This window comes from Nothobranchius furzeri, chromosome 10 (genome assembly GCF_043380555.1).
Source record: "Nothobranchius furzeri strain GRZ-AD chromosome 10, NfurGRZ-RIMD1, whole genome shotgun sequence".
In the NCBI taxonomy this organism is placed as follows: Eukaryota; Metazoa; Chordata; class Actinopteri; order Cyprinodontiformes; family Nothobranchiidae; genus Nothobranchius; species Nothobranchius furzeri.
In genome coordinates, this window is record NC_091750.1 from 40,272,935 (window position 1) to 40,290,720 (window position 17,786).

Genomic DNA, 17,786 nt, shown 5'->3' on the forward strand with positions numbered 1-17,786 from the left:
GTCCAACTACACTTCTCCCCACTCAAATTCTTTAAATTCAATTCCCCATATCGTTTCACCCTTCATTTGTCTTTTAATACTTCCCTATCTGCATAGCTTAGGCAAAAACACAACACGACCCATCTCCCGGTCCTGTCCACAGTCACATACACCTGTGAGATGTTTCCCTACTAAGTGAATCATTCTGTATAACGCTGTATGTCCCATCCTCATTCGTGCTATCAATGTTTGGTCCCTCGTAGCCATTTGCACACTTCTCATTCTACCCACCTTTCCCCCATACAGTAAAGATACCCACCCTATGGGGCAGCAGTAGCTCAGGTGGTAGAGCGGGTTGCCCCATGGGTTTGATTCCAGCTCCAGCCAGGAGCTGTTGTGCTGTCTGCTGTTGTGTCCCTGGGCAAGACACTTCACCCAGCTTGTCTGTTTTGGTGGTGGTCAGTGGGGCCGACGGGCCAAATGGCAGCCCCACCTAAGTCAGACTGTCCCAGGGCGGCTGTGGCTACAAAGTAGCTTACCAACGCTGGCAGTGTGTGAATGTGAGAGTGCATGGAAGCGTCTTTGAGTGTCCTAAAAAGCGCGATATAAGTTTGATGTATTGTTATTTCTCTTACCCACTGTAGCGTTGGAGAAGGCCTTGTAGGTCAGAGGTCATCAAAACAGTCTACAGCCAGCTTCACTGCCCAGAATGCTGTATGCTTTCTAATCCATTTCTGACCTCGCCATCCAGACAAAAACCCACCTTCTGTCTGGCCTCCAAATCCAGAAAGTTCTTCTCAGTTCTTGTTACCGTACATTTTGGTAAAGCCCTCAAACGTGTCAAATTCTGATTTGCCAAATTAATCAACAATGTGGTTTTAATAAAACAGGAATTACTTCCCGATTAATTAAGTTTCCGGTTGACACCCGGTTTGGCCAATTTGGTGAAAGCATTTTTGAAATCATCCTATCTTTTGACCTCAGGCCAAAACCTTTTTGCAACTCTGCAGCTGACAAATGACTCTTCTATAAGCCAACAAACAGACTTAGATGCAAACGAGCATTCCAGCTTCTTGTCGTGACCTGGAGATATCTCAAGACTAGACGGGTCGTATCAGAGCTAATCTACAGGTTACTGGTACCTCGAGATCCATGACCATCCCGACCTCGTGACCTCCTGGATCTGAACGGGGATCTCTACACAAAGGGTATCGTAGACTTAACAGATTGCGTCGGATGGTTTTTATAAACAAATCTGTAGTTTAACCAACATACAGCCAAATTATTTAACAACCCAGACTTCACAAATTCTCTCAGGTTCAAAATCAATTTGATAAAAGGACGAACAACTAAGTCCTTCAGGGGTACTTCTGAGTTAAAAAATAATCATGAAATATGTATGTGGAATAACCAGGTAGGTAGGTTTTAACGTTGCAAATCTGCAACGCCTGCCTCCAGAGGGTTAAGAAAGGTTTTGCTAAAATCTAGCTTCCATTACAACATCTCATCCATCACATTAATCCACTTCATATCCATCATTCCATTTATATCTTGTCAGGTATAATCATTAGTTTAGGGAAAAGAAAAAATGTTATTTTTATAAACTATATACTTGACTCTGTCTGAATGAATATGATGGTCCCTGAACAAGTAACTAGAATCTTCTGATTAAGCATTCAAATGTCAATCAGATCGATTTTTCAATTCAATTCAATCATTTATTTCACTCAAAGTTTAAATATACAAACTTCAAATCAGAATATAAGCATTCGAGTGAAATAGGGGTAGGAAGAAGAAAAAATCTTATATGACCTACCCCCTTTAACTAAGACAAGATAAATAACAAAAAGTACAAAATAGCCTTATACACAAAAATTAAACTGCTCTCTTACTTCCACAAATAATATCACTACTAAAACATTAATCCTCCGTCCTCAACTCACTAAATCATACGATTTTAGCATTTTATCTTTATACATTTTTTTTAATTGATCAGTAGTTGTACATTTTTTTAATTCATCATCCAGGTTATTCCATAATTTCACACCATATATTGAAATACACATTTGCTTTATTGTAGTACGAACAAATATCCTTTTAAACTCTGGTTTCTTTCTACTCTTATCCTTTTTTTGGGATCAAAACAAAGAACTTTTGTAGATTAGTTGGCAGTAAATTATTTCTAGCCTTAAACATAATTAGTAAAATCTAAAGTTAACTAAGTCTTTGAATTTCATAATTTTAGATAGAATAAAATATTTGTTAGTATGTTCTCTCGGATTTGCTTTATATAGAATTCGCAAAACTTTCTTCTGTAACAGAAACAAAGGATTAGTGTTTGTTTTATACGTATTGCCCCAAACCTCAATACAATAAGTTAAGTATGGTAAGATAAATGAATAATATAATGTCTGAAGTGTTGAAATTTCTAGAATACTTTTGACTTTGTTCAAACATTCCAATACTTTTGGATATTTTTTATTTTATATATTTTATATGGGATTTCCAAGTAAGTTTATGGTCCAAGAGAACCCCTAAGAATCTGACTTCATTTACTCTATCAATTAAAAAACCATCAATAGACAACGTAACTAAATCATTAGTTTTTCTGTTACCAAAAACCATGAATTTTGTTTTATTCCAATTGAGAAATAATTTATTGTCATTGAACCACTTCTTAAGTTTAGACATTTCACAAACCATATTTTGAATAATAATTTATAAATAATTTCCAGAACAAAATATATTCGTGTCATCAGCAAACAATATGAACTGTAATACTTTGGACACATCACAAATGCCATTTATATATAGAATAAAAAGCTTAGGGCCCAACACTGACCCCTGTGGGACACCGTGTGTAATCTCTAGTGAATCTGAAATTTCATCATCTAACTGTACAAATTGATTTCTATTGGTCAAATAACTACTTAACCAGTCATAGGCGATTCCACGTATCCCATAATCCCTCAGCTTGGAGAGTAAAATACTATGATCTATTGTGTTGAATGCCTTTTTTAAATCAATAAACAAACCCACTGTATATTGTTTTTTTTCTATTGCTGATGAAAGTTCTTCATTTAATTCCAATAAAGCCAGGGATGTGGATTTATGTGATCGAAACCCATACTGACTCTCACTCAGGAGGTTTTCCTTCTCAATAAAGTTTAGTGATGTGTCGGTCGCGAACGAACCGGCTCTAAGAGCCGGCTCTTTGAAGTGAACGACGGGAGCCGGCTCCTCATTGGGAGACGCCCCCCCCCCCCCCCCCCGCCTTGGTGAAAGCTACAGGTGATTGGTCAACATGTGTAACTGTGTGTCCACACACAGAGCAGTAGGGGCGGGGAAGAGGGAGGATCATACTCAGACAGACACACAGCAGAGCACATGCGGGTGGAGGGAGACGAGAGGGAATGAGGAGGAGGAAAAAGGCGAGAGAGAGGAGAGTGCGACGAAGACGGTGAGAAAATGAGCGCCAGCAGTAGGGAAGTGGAGATTTCTTAAAGTGTTCAGTTATTAAATCCATAGAAATGATAAATATTTGATATATTGTTTACATATAATTTAGCATTATTTTGGTTACAAATGTACTCTACGCAACAGAAAATCTGAGGAGCCACTTGGGAGCCTAAAGAGCTGGCTCTCTAAAAAGAGCCGGAATTCCCATCACTAATAAAGTTATCTAGTTTCTGAACAGACCATTTCTCAAGCACTTTAGAAAACTTCATATTTATATGGAATAATCACATCTTATTGGTCATTTTAATAATTGTGTAGCAATTACCAACGCAAAAATTAAATGTTGCGGTAAAAGCAACTTTCTACAGTCAATGGGTACAAGGAAAGTGGCGTGTCACGTGACCGCCGTCGTTATTTCCTGCATCCACAGCAGCCTCTGCTCGTTCCTGCCTCCCTGCCTGCGACACCTCAGCAGCGGTGTAGTCGCTTCCAGCGAACGTTGGCGGAAAGAAAACACTCCCCTCTTCCCGAAGGCCTTCTTCACGCCGCAGTCCTGCTTAAGTCCCACCGGAGGCGGATTCAAGCACTTGCTTACTTCGACGTCGACTCGTTCCTCTCCTCCGTCTTTTTTTCGGGAAGCCTGACTAGATAGCCGATCATCGTAATGGCGACAGCTGCGGTGTCTGCCCCTGCTGGCTGCGGCCCTAGCCCCGGACCGGGAACGGAGCTGGTCCGCGGGCAGGCCTTTGACGTCGGGCCTCGGTACAGCAACCTCTCCTACATCGGAGAGGGCGCTTACGGGATGGTCTGGTAAGTTTCATACGAATTCGCTCTGTGGTTTTGTTTTTGTCGGCCCTTTAGCGCGTTGCAGCTTTCGAGCAAACGAGTGTTTAGAATTCAGAGCAAGAAAGCTTCAGTTGAGGAGGAAAAGTCACCAAATCACGGCTCTAGCCTGTAGCTATGCTAGCGTGTAGCACGGATAAACACTAAATATAGACACGAGCGACTAATCCACTAAAAACGTAAATAAAAAGCAATAAAATGACTTATATGGAGTTCTGCTGGTGCTATACAGACGTGCGGTAATTTAATGAGTAAATATATTTTTAAAGCCAAACTCTGTTCCTTTTTGTTTTTAAATCTAACCCAACATTTCGGTTATTTTACAAAAGTTTCCAGGTGTTCACCCTCATTCTGGCTGCACGGTTTAGATCTGGGTTTAGTTGCATAATACACCTGAAAATGTATTGTGGGAGTACGCCTTATACAGCGTGTGTTTTAAATGCGAAGAAATTCACAGTAAAGGGTCTTTTTGGACAAACACTCAAAATCATTCAACATTAAAATTAGGGATGCACCGATATAGGGCTGCAACTAACGATTATTTTCATAATCGATTAATCTGTCGATTATTTTTTCGATTAATCGATTAATCGGTTTGTTATTGTTTAGCTATTTAACCTATACAAGTGATGGATGCATTTCAGTTAAGAACAAAAAACCATAAGAGAATTGTGCAGTTGACTGCAATCTATTTTATTGCACATGAACACAGTCAGCAGTATAAAATGAGCTAAACAGTGCAAAATATCAGTCCAGAATAATTTTTAGCATTAGCTGGAAGCCTGCTCCTTCCACCATGGATAGTGGCCTCATGTCTTTTACCAGCATGTTTAGAATAGAGTTTGTAAGTGGTATGAATTGCTGGGGGGTGAGTGTCTTGTTCCCCATGTAGTTGTCCATCGTTGCTTGTTTTTTTCTGCATAAGAAACACAAATAGACTGAAATAAGTACACATATAAAATAAAGCAGCACACACACTACAACACTAAATCAATATTATATTATTTGAATTAATTAACAATATACAGTGATCATTTATTTTGAGGGTTACGTTCTACAAAATAGCCAGCAACAGGAGATATTCAGAAAAAAAGTAAAACATTTTTACTATTAAAAAGCTCTAAGTAAGAAGCTCATGAGGTTTTTACTTTGAGTCGGGAGTGTTTAAATTAGCCAGAGAAATGTGAAAAATGTTTATTTTGTGTAATACTGTTTAAGAAACATGATAAAAATGTGTTGTGAGGCGTTTTACAGCGTTAGATAGTAAAACAGCCTTTTAATAGTAAAAAAATGACTTTTTCTGAATTTCTCCTGTATTTAAAAATTGAAAGTGTACAACTATGCCGCGTTATATTCACCTGGACACAGCTTGTCTGTATATTTTTCTCCGCGGAGTTGTCCTTTTTTGAATGAGGAACATAGTTATGGGTTTGTGCCGTTTTTCTCTTAACGAGAACATTCTTATAAACAGACGTGCTAAATTTGGCAAGCGCATGATACACAACACGGAGGAGATTCACGATTGCATCTAGTCAATCAGAAGTAGAACACCGCAGACTGACGCGGCAAAAAAACATGTTTAACATCCACTATAACGAACTCAGCTAAAACACTAAGTCCAGCTTGTTTATTTTCTGTTACTTACCGGGCTGGCTCTTCCAAATGACGGCTCACTTGACCGCGGTGCTCTTCCTCTGCTGCATCAGCCCCCACATGCTTTCGTCTCAAATGTGCTCCCATACTCGTGAGGTTTTTGTCCGGGGTTTCTCTTCAGTTTTGTCGCTTCTATTTTTCTTCCGTATTTCCTCTTGTTCCGCCATCTCTCACAGCAAGATGAGCGTCAGTAACGTGATACGTCATGAAAACCGAGGGCACCCATTGGCTCATTTCTTCTTCTACGGCTCCACTGGTAGATCAGTGGCTCATTACTGCCACACACTGGCGGCAAATTTAACAGCTTGTAACCGATGTCAGATTGTGGTAAAAAATAGACTTTATGCGGTAAAATATGATTATTAAACAACTAATCGATGACTAAAAAAGTTGTTAACTATTTTAATAATCGATTATAATCGATTAAATCGATTAGTTGTTTCAGCTCTACACCGATACAATACTGGTATCGGTATCGGCACCGATACCGATACCAGTATTGTAATCTGTAAAAGTTATGCAGTTGCTTGAAAATGGCTTCACTGTAACTTTTCATTTCTGTTCACCTAATATTTTAGTGTTGTGATGATTTCCATTCATATATTTTACTTTTTATCTACCTCAGTCTTTTCCTGTTGAAAGCAGAGAAGAAAGTAAAATCTGTATTCCAAATCATTGCATTATTTTGTGTGGTAGAAGTATCGGTATTGGTAATCGGTATCGGCGAGTACCCAGATCCAAGTATCGGTATCGTATCGGTTTGGAAAAAAGTGGTATCGTTGCATCCCTAATTAAAATATTCTGCCTTTAGACTCAATCTCATTTTACTACATAGTTTTCATTTAGTAGACCTACACGGCTTAATGGGATTTAGTTCCACACGCTTTCAATGCAATATAATCGTTTGAATTCTTTTATCTTTAGATTTTTCAGACAGTAACCTGGTAACAATTGTACTGAATTACATAAATCTTTGCAGCGTTCTTCTCGAGAGGGTGCTCGCTGCAGAACTACAAAGGCGGAGCTGCACCATAAGGTGGAGCTGCACCAGAGTCAACCCCGCCCATTCACGCAAACTCAGCCTAGCCCACTGACTTCCGTTTTTGTTTTCAACTTTATCGCAAACTGACCTGACCCACATGAATTACGGCTGTTACTAGTTTACAGTCGTTAATGCTATGTTCTGTGCTCCAATTAAACAAGATAAATATAACTTGCTACATGACAAAGTCTGAATATATCCCGAAATAAAAAGGTTTCTCGTAGCGAATATCTGCCCACAGCCGCTCTAACAAAAGTCCTGTACAACAGCATGTACCCTTCCTGTGGGTTCTGGTAGTCCAGTGGCAAGATCGTCTGACTAACGTTTTGCTTTCCCCTCAGCTGATGCTGGTTCGATTCTCGGTGGGGTCGGCAACAATCTATTCAGCCAGCTGAAACATTTAATTTGTTCATATTTTAGTTGTAATGTTCATTTATAGCAAAATATTTATGTCTCTACAAGTTCTTTGAATTTGGTCGTTCCTAAACAGCATTTTAGTTGAAACTCTGCTCACAGATGGACTCACACTGGCTAAATAAACGAATGAATAAATAAAAAAAACACATTAGTCATTATATGTTAAACGGCATACCAATAAATTGTTGTAAACATAGTACTGGCAAGTGTAGCTAGAAATGAGGAAAAGAGATTATAGAATATTTCCACTGCTGGGAGGCGAACCTGCGCAAAACTGCATGTCAACCTGACACCATTACCACTACACCACCACATCTGATAAAAATCAGGTGGCGTTACATTTTATTATGTTATTTGGTGTGTCTTTGTAGATGGGATGTATGATTTTTCTGGCGGTGTCTCAGTAGAAGTCATTTCAGAAATAAATTGTCAGAAAATTCACAGAATATCCAGATTTGAGAACCAAGACCAGACCCACTTTGGGGGAGGAGACCAAATTGAAGCTGAGATGGGAAGAAAATGCATGAATGAGGCCAAAAATGGCTTTGGCGTGTTTCTTATGAGGAAATGACAATATAACATGATTAAAAGTTCCAAAAGTTAGATTTTTAATTATATGGAACCTTTACAAAAACTGTTCAATTAACTTCTCAACTCCCTCCTCAATCTTGCATTTTTTAGCTATAACACCCTCTTTGTTTCCAGAATGCTATCAAGTCTGACAACTGGAAGGAATTGGACTGACTCCGATAGGATGGGCGGGGCTGATTCTGGAATGGGCGGGGCTGACTCTGGTGCAGCTCCACCTTCTGGTGCAGCTCCGCCTTTGTGGTTCTGCAGCGAGCACCACTTGTTCTTCTCTGGTCTTCCAGAGTAAAATGAGCTCTGTTTTTAGTCTGACTCAACTGGCACAACTTGTTCTTTGGCAGCTATTTTTTAAACTGGTTAACCAGAAGATAATCATGGCAAAACTGAGAATGCATATATTTTTTAGCTGTTTTGTTTTATAGGATGTATGATGAGTCAAAATATTTGTAATGTAAGTTACTGTAGAGATTTGAGTAGAAATGTTTTTTTGATGCAATCTAAATGTAACGGGAAATACTAATACATTTAATTTATATATAAATAGGTAATACTTGTGTTATTAGTGCTTTTAGTAGTGATTTTCAAATATACAAAACTTTCCTGATTTGCAGAGTAAAGCTACCTAATGCTTCAAGTTTGGACCAGAGTCGTCTCAAGGCACTTCACACAGTAAACATTCCAGTACAGGCCAGGGGCCTCATTTATCAGGCTTGCTTATGCACAAAACGGGGTCGGCAAACTGCGTAAGCAACTTTCCACGCAAACTTTGGGATTTATGAAAGAAAACTTGGCGGAAAAATGTGCGCAACTTTAAGTTGACTAAGGACCTGGCTTACGCATATGTTGGACATGGAGAGCACCTGCAGTGCTGCCGCTGAGAAGATACAATTATGAATCCCAGCAGCATTACCACTGGTACCACTGTGCCTCTCCGTGGATTTTCTCTTATTTGTATACTTGAACTACCTTTTATTAGTGTGGGTTAATTAGAAGATGTATCTTGGAGTAGAAGCTCTTTAGTTCTGTTAGACTTCTTCAGTTAATTAATAACTTGGTGGAGCGGTGCTCCACACATCATTTTCCTGTCAGACTTTGGTCATAGTTTTTCCTCTTTGAGGTCTTTAGTTAAGATAAACTGATCTTGGGTTTATTTTTTCTTATTGTAAATAAGAGAACATTTACTTTCAAAAAACATCTACCACACGCCTTATGGTACGCAGTCCTTCCTTTTTAACATCACCGGTCGTAACACCAGCATTTAAAACGCCTGGTTAAAACTTATGTTAAGTTTTACCAAACAGAAGGTGTTTAAAACCAGAGCCAATACAATTGCATCACCAAGTTGACCTTTAAAATGACCCCTCTGGATCACTCAGAGCTTTAACTTTTTAAAACTCATCAACTCGGAGTTAAAACTATTAAAGTTAAACTCATCAAAACGAAGGGGTTGAAACCAAAATCTGAGGCCTGGAGGACGGCAGAACCACTGCACTGCTGCATCTCAGACCGCTGGATGGCACAGCCTTTTTATCCCAGGTGTTCTTTAGTGGAATTCAGGTCAGCTGTGCTCATCAGCAGCCTGGAGGCGAGGACGAGGAGGGGCGGTGTCTGGCTGATCACCGGGGCTGGGCCATTTTTAAGGTCGGTTTATCCTCATTCGTCAGTGGTTTCTCCTCCTGTTCCCTCCATAAGTGGTTTTTATAAACGCCGTGGATCTAACCCTGCTAATTTACGTCCACTAACTCCAGCTGTTTCTGTAGTTTCTGATTCCTCCACCTCATTCAGCATGGCTCTATTAAATACCCGCTCTGTTCACAATAAGTCCTTCCTGCTCAATGATCTAATTCTCTCTAAAAACCTGGATTTTCTGTTTCTGACTGAAGTTTGGCAGCAAACATCTGATTATTCTGGTCTGATTGAACTCTGCCTGAGTGGTTATTCTTTTCTTAGCCAGCCCCGGGGTTCTGGTCATGGTGGAGGCCTAGCTGTTGTTTTCAGAGACCATCTTCCATGTAGCTCTACAACCTCTTGTCACTTTGCTTCCTTTGAACTGCAGCTGATTAAAGTCGGGCGTAAGGACCCGTTCTACTGTGCTGTGGTCTATCGTCCACCTGGTCCAAACAGTTCTTTCCTTCAGGAGTTTAGTGACTTTCTACCCTCCACTGTGAAGCTGTCCAGACTGGTGATTGCTGGTGACTTAAACATCCACGTTAATGATCCCTCTGATCTCTTTGCCATGAATTTCTCCAGCCTTATGGACTCCTTCAGCCTTACCCAGTATGTTTCTGGCCCCACACACACCAGGGGACACACTCTAGACCTTGTTTTTACCCTGGGTCTAAATGCTGACAGTGTTTATCCTGAGGACGTTTATATTTCAGATCACCATTGCATTTTCTTTAACTTGTCAGTTTCTGCGTCCCCACCTACTGCTTGCCGTACGGTTAGTTCTTGTTTCTTAATGAGAGCACAGCTAGCAATTTTTCTGCTGCTTTTGATCCACCCTGTTCTTCTGATAACGGCCCAGATTCCTTAACTTCTCAGTTTAACGAGCACTGCCTCTCCATTCTGGACAATATCTGTCCTGTCAGAACCAGATCAGTTCCTGCAGTGAACCCTACTCCCTGGTTTAATGACAGCCTTCGCAGCCTGAAGCGCCAGTGCAGAAAAATTGAGTGTTTGTGGAAGAAAACCCATCTCCACGTCCATCTGCTGCACCTAAAGGATCTTCTGACATCCTTTAACTCTGCAGTCCGAGATGCTAGGGTTTCCTATTTCTCCAAATTGGTGTCCCAGAACAAAGGGAACTCCAAGGTGCTGTTTAACACCATCAGCAGCATCGTCTCTCCTGCCTCTCCTACAGCCTCCATCCACTCTGTTGCAGACTGTGAGAACTTTCTGTCTTTCTTTGTGGACAAAGTCAATAAGGTTAGATCTAGCATCTCCCCTTCAGCCTTACCCCGGGTTTCCACGGGAGCCGTCAGCAGCACGTTACTGCAGCAGCACGTCTTGCTCGCGTAAGCTGCTGCTTGGCCCTTCCCACGAGACGCGAATCAGCAGGGGAGCAGCTGTCACCGACAGAGCACGAAGTCACACGAGTGACTTCGTCAGTAAACACAACAACAAGCAGGAGAAAACTACAACATGGCTCCAAAATGTTTGTGTTTTTATGTTCTGTCCGTTTTATAATCGCCAATACGGACCTGAAAAACAAAGGAGACCGCTAGCTAGGTGATAACTTCTCACGGGGCCGCACAGTTAGTAACCTTTTTAAAGTAAAGCGACCGGAAGGCAATACGTTCTTTATTCTGAAAATCTCGGGAGCTTCTCTCCATTTCCGCGTCCGATTTCCTGTCTTTCCTTCCCCAAAAATGTCGAACTTGACCCGTTTCAGAGGCGTCGCGCGTAGGAAATAGAACCAGCGCGTAAAGGCCGCGACATGCTGCTCCTGAGACGCGGCCGACTCGCGCTGCTGACGGCTGCCGACGGCTCCAGTGGAAAAGGTTCTGTTGACCACAGCCGTTCCTATCAGCAGCTATGACGTGCTGCTGCAGTAACGTGCTGCTGACGGCTGCTGTGGAAAGCCGGGGTTATCACTGCCTCTCCCGACTCCAACCAGGCCCATCATCCTAGATAGCTTTGCTCCTGTTTCTTTGCCTGAGTTAACCAAACTAGTTAACTCTATGAAGACCTCTGCATGCCCCCTCCACATCTTACCCTCTTCTTTGTTTAAAAGTGCTTTTCAGTCCATCAGTCCCAGTGTGCTCTCTATAAATAATGCTTCTCTGGTTTCTGGTCAGGTCCCTGCTTACTTTAAGAACGCTGTAATCCACCCGCTTCTTAAAAAACCGAGTCTCGACCCCTCTCTCCATAGCAGCTTCAGACCCATCTCTAAACTTCCGTTCATCTCCAAGATCTTGGAAAAGGTTGTGGCTAAACAACTCACAGCTGCTCTTGATGAACATAACATTTATGATAGCTTCCAGTCAGGTTTTCGTAGAGCTCATTCTACTGAAACAGCTCTTCTTAGGGTCTCTAATGACCTTCTGACTCACAGTGATGCAGGGGACTGTTCTGTTCTGGTCCTGCTGGACCTGACTGCAGCCTTTGACACTGTTGGCCATCACCTGCTACTGGAGAGGCTGAGAGACTGGGTAGGCCTATCAGGAACTGCTCTGGAGTGGTTCTCTTATCTTTCTGAGCGCTCCTTTTCTGTGGTCGTGTCCAAGTTTAGATCCTCCACCACCTCCCTTACCCATGGTGTCCCACAAGGTTTTGTGCTGGGGCCTCTGCTCTTCCTCCTCTATCTGCTTCCTCTTCAGCACATCCTGAGCTCCTTCAAAGGAATCTCCTACCATCTTTATGCAGATGACATCCAACTGTACATCTCCTTTAAGCCCCATGAGATGTCTAAGCTGTAGCTGTTACACACCTGCTTAGACTCTATCAAAACCTGGATGGCTGGGAGCTTTCTTCAGCTGAATGAAGATAAGACTGAGATCCTCATCTGTGCCCCAGACAAGCTGGTTCCCAAAGTCAGAGACTCTCTTGGTCAGCTTGCTTCCCACACCAAACTTTCTGTCTGGAATCTTGGCGTGACCTTTGACCCAGCTCTCACCCTGGATTCTCATGTCAGTTCTAAAGGCAAAAGTACTCATAAATTCAAACCCATTCATGGTTAAATGTAGAAACATTCCTTCAAATCTGTTTTTGTTGCACGCTGAAGCGTGTTCTGAGGTTCACTCAGGGTGGTGATGGCTCTGCCTTCTTGCACTCTTTTTGAAACTTGTGGTTTTTAGTCACTTGGGCATGTTTGTGATGTGCAGCGTTCTGCTAAACTGGTGCAGCATCTCTGATGGGTTGTTCGTTTTTTTCCTTCTGTCAGGTTATCTACGTGTATGTGCTTGTTCTTTAGTTGTCATTGAAAGCGATGGTATCTTTCAGTTTCTATTAAAAACTAATGTGCAAACAAAGTGGAAAGGGTACAGCTAATTATGTAGCATGAAAGACAATTTCTAATTTGTTAATTTGGGAGATGTTTGTTTACAGAACTTAAGTTATTTACTGTGTACATGCTTTTGCATAAACATAGGTCTGCAGGAACGTACGTTTGGTGCATTACACAGATGTTTACATGGGAACTGATTCTCTAATCTGAAACATCAGTGTTGTGGGTGTCATTGTTCATGTAATCAGTGGGTTCATCTTCCTGTAGAGAGACCAGTGGAAAAATGCACAGTTATGTCTGTACGAGTATTAACCTGCTCTACATAAGTGTTTGAGATGCAGAGATGAGGTGAAGTGATTTTCTCTGCCTCCACATTACAGAAACAACTGGAACACCCCTCCAATCTCTGATTTAACAAAATATTGCAGTAGAACCCTTTTGGATCTGAAATACGGTATTTCAAGAATAAACAGTTATGGTGATTAATTCATTACTTGTAAAGCAGTCAAGACATTATTAAAATCACTTTAGATTAGGGCTGTCGCGGTTGAGGAATTCCCCCTGCGGTGATTCAGGGTGGCTTAATATTGCGGTGTGCGATATTATTGCAGCATTTTCTTTTTATTGCAGTACTATCTAAACATAATGTTTACACATTTAAAAAAGGTTAAAAATTGCCATGCCTTCTTTTATAACACTTTACTGAATGCAGATCAAAGGGCAGTAACAACACAGATCGCAGTAACGTTTGTTTCTCCGACAGTCGGAGTCCGACTGAATTTAAAAACAACAAAATTCAGGAGAAGGTTAAACTTTTAAATGCAAATTTGGCTGCAGCATCTAACAAATAAGAAACAAGTCCCCATTTTGTTTAGTTGTTTAAAATCAAGCATAAAAAATTACATGTACCGGGCGCGGGGCACTATCATTTCACTTTCACACACACGAATGACGGTGATTTATAGCTCGGTCACGTCCTTGTTACCCACAAGGAAAACCAGCATGTAAACCATATACGGTTTGAGAGAGGATCTGAGAGGGGTGGCAACATTTGCAGCAACACTGAAAACCCTCTCGGATGGTGCGCTCGTTGCACTAAAAGCTGCGAGTTGTGAAGCGCGTTCCATCCGCGAGCCGCATCAACGCGCGGAAAGTGAATGCGTCAAGCATAAACCAAGCTTAAATCAGGCTTTACACACACGTACTTGCGTGCGACTGGCGAGCAAAGGGAATCTCTCCCGGTTGTTGCTCCACCATGTCAGGGGGGTTTCTTTAGGGTGGATGCATTCCTCCTGCAGGTAGCGAGTGAGCTCCAGCTCGGCTCAAACTCTCTTCGGGACGGTTGCAGAAGCAGTGCTTGTCCGGGACTTCAGCAGGTCTCTGAGCGTTTATTTATTTATTTTTGCCGCTGCAGCTCTGTCTCGGCCAAGGACTCTGGCTGCGCAGCAGCTGACGTACTGAAAACCAAAGGGCTCCCAAAGGAGCGAAGTAACGTTTCGTTTTGATACCAGTGCAGCCATCCTTCTCAACATGCATCATTGAGTTGAATCAAGTTCAGTAATCGCGGTGGCCCATGATGCAGCGCGGTGGGCTTCTTCATATTGCTATATTTCATTTTTGCGGTTACCGTGACAGCCCTACTTTAGATAAAACATTCTTTCTATCAGGACTGCTCAATTAATCAAATTTTAATCCCAACTGCGTTTTGAACGAGTTTAAAAACAAAACAAGCCGATTATTTGCTCCTCCCTCTTGCGCTGCCCCGAGTTGCAAATGAAGCGCTCCTCCCACAGTGTTGCCAACCTGGCGACTTTGTCGTTATTTCCAACAGTTTTTCAGACCCCCTTCTTGACCTTTTAAATCTTAAAAGTACCTAGCAAACGAGGGTTGTCACGGTAACCGGTGTAGTGGTAAACCCCTGTAAAAAAAAAAAAGTTGACAATAATAATGACCGTCTTGTTTTAAAAAAAAATTATCCCGGTGGGTTTACAGTGGCTGCGGTGTAGACGCGGTGACCCTTACCAGCCACCGTATCATCTGCTCAAGTTGCCGGCGGCACATGCGCGCTTTGTTGTTTACGACCAAAACTTTCTTGAAGCTAAAGCTGAAATAATGGCCAAAGGAGGAGACGGCCACGCTCAGGACATTTATTATCCCTCAAAGAAGACAAAGTGGGAAGCATGGGTATATTTTGTATATTTGAAGAATGCCGAGGGACAGTTGATAGAAGGCGGCTATCCTGTTTGCAGCACGTGCAGAAAAAGTGTCTGTGAAAGGCAGCAACGCTTCAAATCTCATGACACATCTGCGTGACCATCACCCACAACTCTACAGTCAACGCAAGGCAAGCTAACGTTAGCGTTTTAGCTAAAATGTGTGATTCGAGGATTTGGGTTGAGGGAGAAAGCAACGAGTCGCTATATAAAGCAGCCGCAGCGCCGCTACCTGCATATAAACCGTGTCACGGACACCCCGATGTTGAAATGACGCTATGCATTACGGGGCTCCCAGGGGCAGATAAGAGTTGGTCTCTGTCTGAGAATAATTATGAATTTAACAACGATTACTGCCTGATGACATTTTCCCACATCTGCAAAGCTCACTGGAAGAACACAAACTGAGGACAATATTTTCCTGATATAGGGTTTATTACTCAAGTAAGGGTAAAAAAGTATCTGATTAGAAGGCTACTTGGCCTGCTTGGGGAGAAATTACGACACGTCTCTAAATAAAGTAAAATTTTCCAGTGCAGATTGGAGACAACCCATAGAAGCACTGATTTGATCTCATTTCATAGAAAAATAGAACAGGTCAGATGCACCTAATAAATAAAATTACTAACAAACTCAGGAATCTTTCTTTGCTTCACTGTTCTGGTGCTGAGAATATCACTAATGCGGATCAAAGGAGATACACAGATGAATGAACCTATTTGGAGACTACATTTACTGCAGCTGGTAGAGGCAGAGATTGTTTCTATTGATACACGGAATTTACAGAATAATTTTAAATTTTAATAGGGGAAGACTTTAGGAGGGAGCGGTAAAATACAGGGGGTCCCCAGCAAAAACAAGAAATTTACGAGTCTGATGAAACCCGCTGGTTTTCCATCAGGCAGTCACGGGGCAGCTCCAACTAGGGCTGGGCGATATGACGATTTTAGACCGTTTTACGATCTACACATCTGACGGTCTGTCATTTTTGAGAGACCTTTTTATCACGATTCACAGCTCTGCTGTTGAAATTCTGCCTCTGAACGGAAAGAGAACTTGCCTCCGGCGAATGGCACGCCTTTGTTTGACCCTTAACCAATCAGAGTGAGTGATAGTAATATATTAGTGCCCCGCTTGTTTTCACCTGTGTGTGAACAAACATGGCTTCGGCCGCGGCTGAGAGCGACAACGAGGTTTTCGTTCCGAAGAGGAACGCCTCGTCCATTATATGGAACTGGTTTGGTTTTTCACCAGATGACAAAGAGCAACGAAACGTCATTTGCAAAGTTTGCAAGGAGAACGTCAAGGCAAGTGATGGCAACACCACAAACTTGTTTAATCACTTGAAAAGAAGGCATCCCAAACAATACAATGAGAGCTAGCTGGCAGCTAAAGCTAAAAAGCCTGCGGCGGTGGCAGCTAGTGCTTCTTCCAGGCAGCAAACGCTAACAAACACTCACAAAACTCACTCCCTATGACAGAGACAGCAGACGATGGAACAGCGTGACAGATGCAGTGACGTACCACTTTGTTAAAGATTTGTGTCACGTGCGAACAGTAGGAGTGGGAATTAAGAAAATGATAAAAACATTGGATCTGTGCTACGAGTTTTCCAGCCGCAAGTATTTTTCGAACACAGCCATTCCACGCATGTACGCTGAATGCAAAGTGAGCATTGCAGAAAATATTCAGAATGCGCAGTTTTTTGCTACCACAAGCGATCTCTGGTCCACCCGCACATCAGAGCCGTATTTGAGCTTAACTATCCACTACATGAGCAACTGGGAGCTACATAGTATTTTGAACAAGTTAATGTTTGCACAGTACGTTTGCAATTGACATGTTTAGAGCTGAAACAACTAATCGATTTAATCGATTATAATCGATTATTAAAATAGTTAACAACTTTTTTAGTCATCGATTAGTTGTTTAATAATCATATTTTACCGCATGAAGTCTATTTTTTACCACAATCTGACATCGGTTACAATCTGTTAAATTTGCCGCCAGTGTGTGGCAGTAATGAGCCACTGATCTACCAGTGGAGCCGTAGAAGAAGAAATGAGCCAATAAGTGCCCTCGGTTTTCATGACGTATCACGTTTCTGACGCTCATCTTGCTGTGAGAGATGGCGGATCAACAAGAAATACGGAAGAAAAATAGAAGCGGCAAAACAAGAGAAACCCCGGACAAAAACCTCACGAATATGGGAGCACTTCACTAGATGCCTTGAAAAGACCGGTGACCTGCAAAATATGCAAAAACCATGGCACGACGGAAGCACGACGTCCCTAAGTGAACATTTGAGACGAAAACGTGGGGGCTGATGCAGCAGAGGAATGTCCGGTAAGTAACAGAAAATAAACAAGCTAACGCAGATCACATTTGGGACTTAGTGTTAGCTGAGTTCGTTATAGTGGATGTTAAACATGTTTTTTTTGCCGCGTCAGTTTACGGTGTTCTACTTCTGATTGACTAGATGCAATCGTGAATCTCCTCCGTGTTGTGAATCATGCGCTTGCCAAATTCAGCACGTCTGTTCATAAGAATGTTCTCGTTAAGAGAAAAACGGCACAAACCCATAACTATGTTCCTCATTCAAAAAAGGACAACTCCGCGGTGAAAAATATACAGACGAGCTGTG

At 41.8% G+C, this 17,786-nt stretch overlaps 1 protein-coding gene across 1 annotated transcript in view; it reads left to right on the forward strand.

Moving 5' to 3' along the window:
* Positions 1-3,579: 3,579 nt before the first annotated feature.
* mapk1 (mitogen-activated protein kinase 1) overlaps positions 3,580-17,786 on the forward strand; it is a 33,258-nt gene continuing 19,051 nt past the window's right edge. The window contains exon 1 of the mRNA XM_015960201.3: positions 3,580-4,248. Within this exon, the coding sequence (XP_015815687.1) occupies positions 4,103-4,248 (146 nt within the window). The 5' untranslated portion in view covers positions 3,580-4,102. The remainder of the gene's footprint in view (positions 4,249-17,786) is intronic.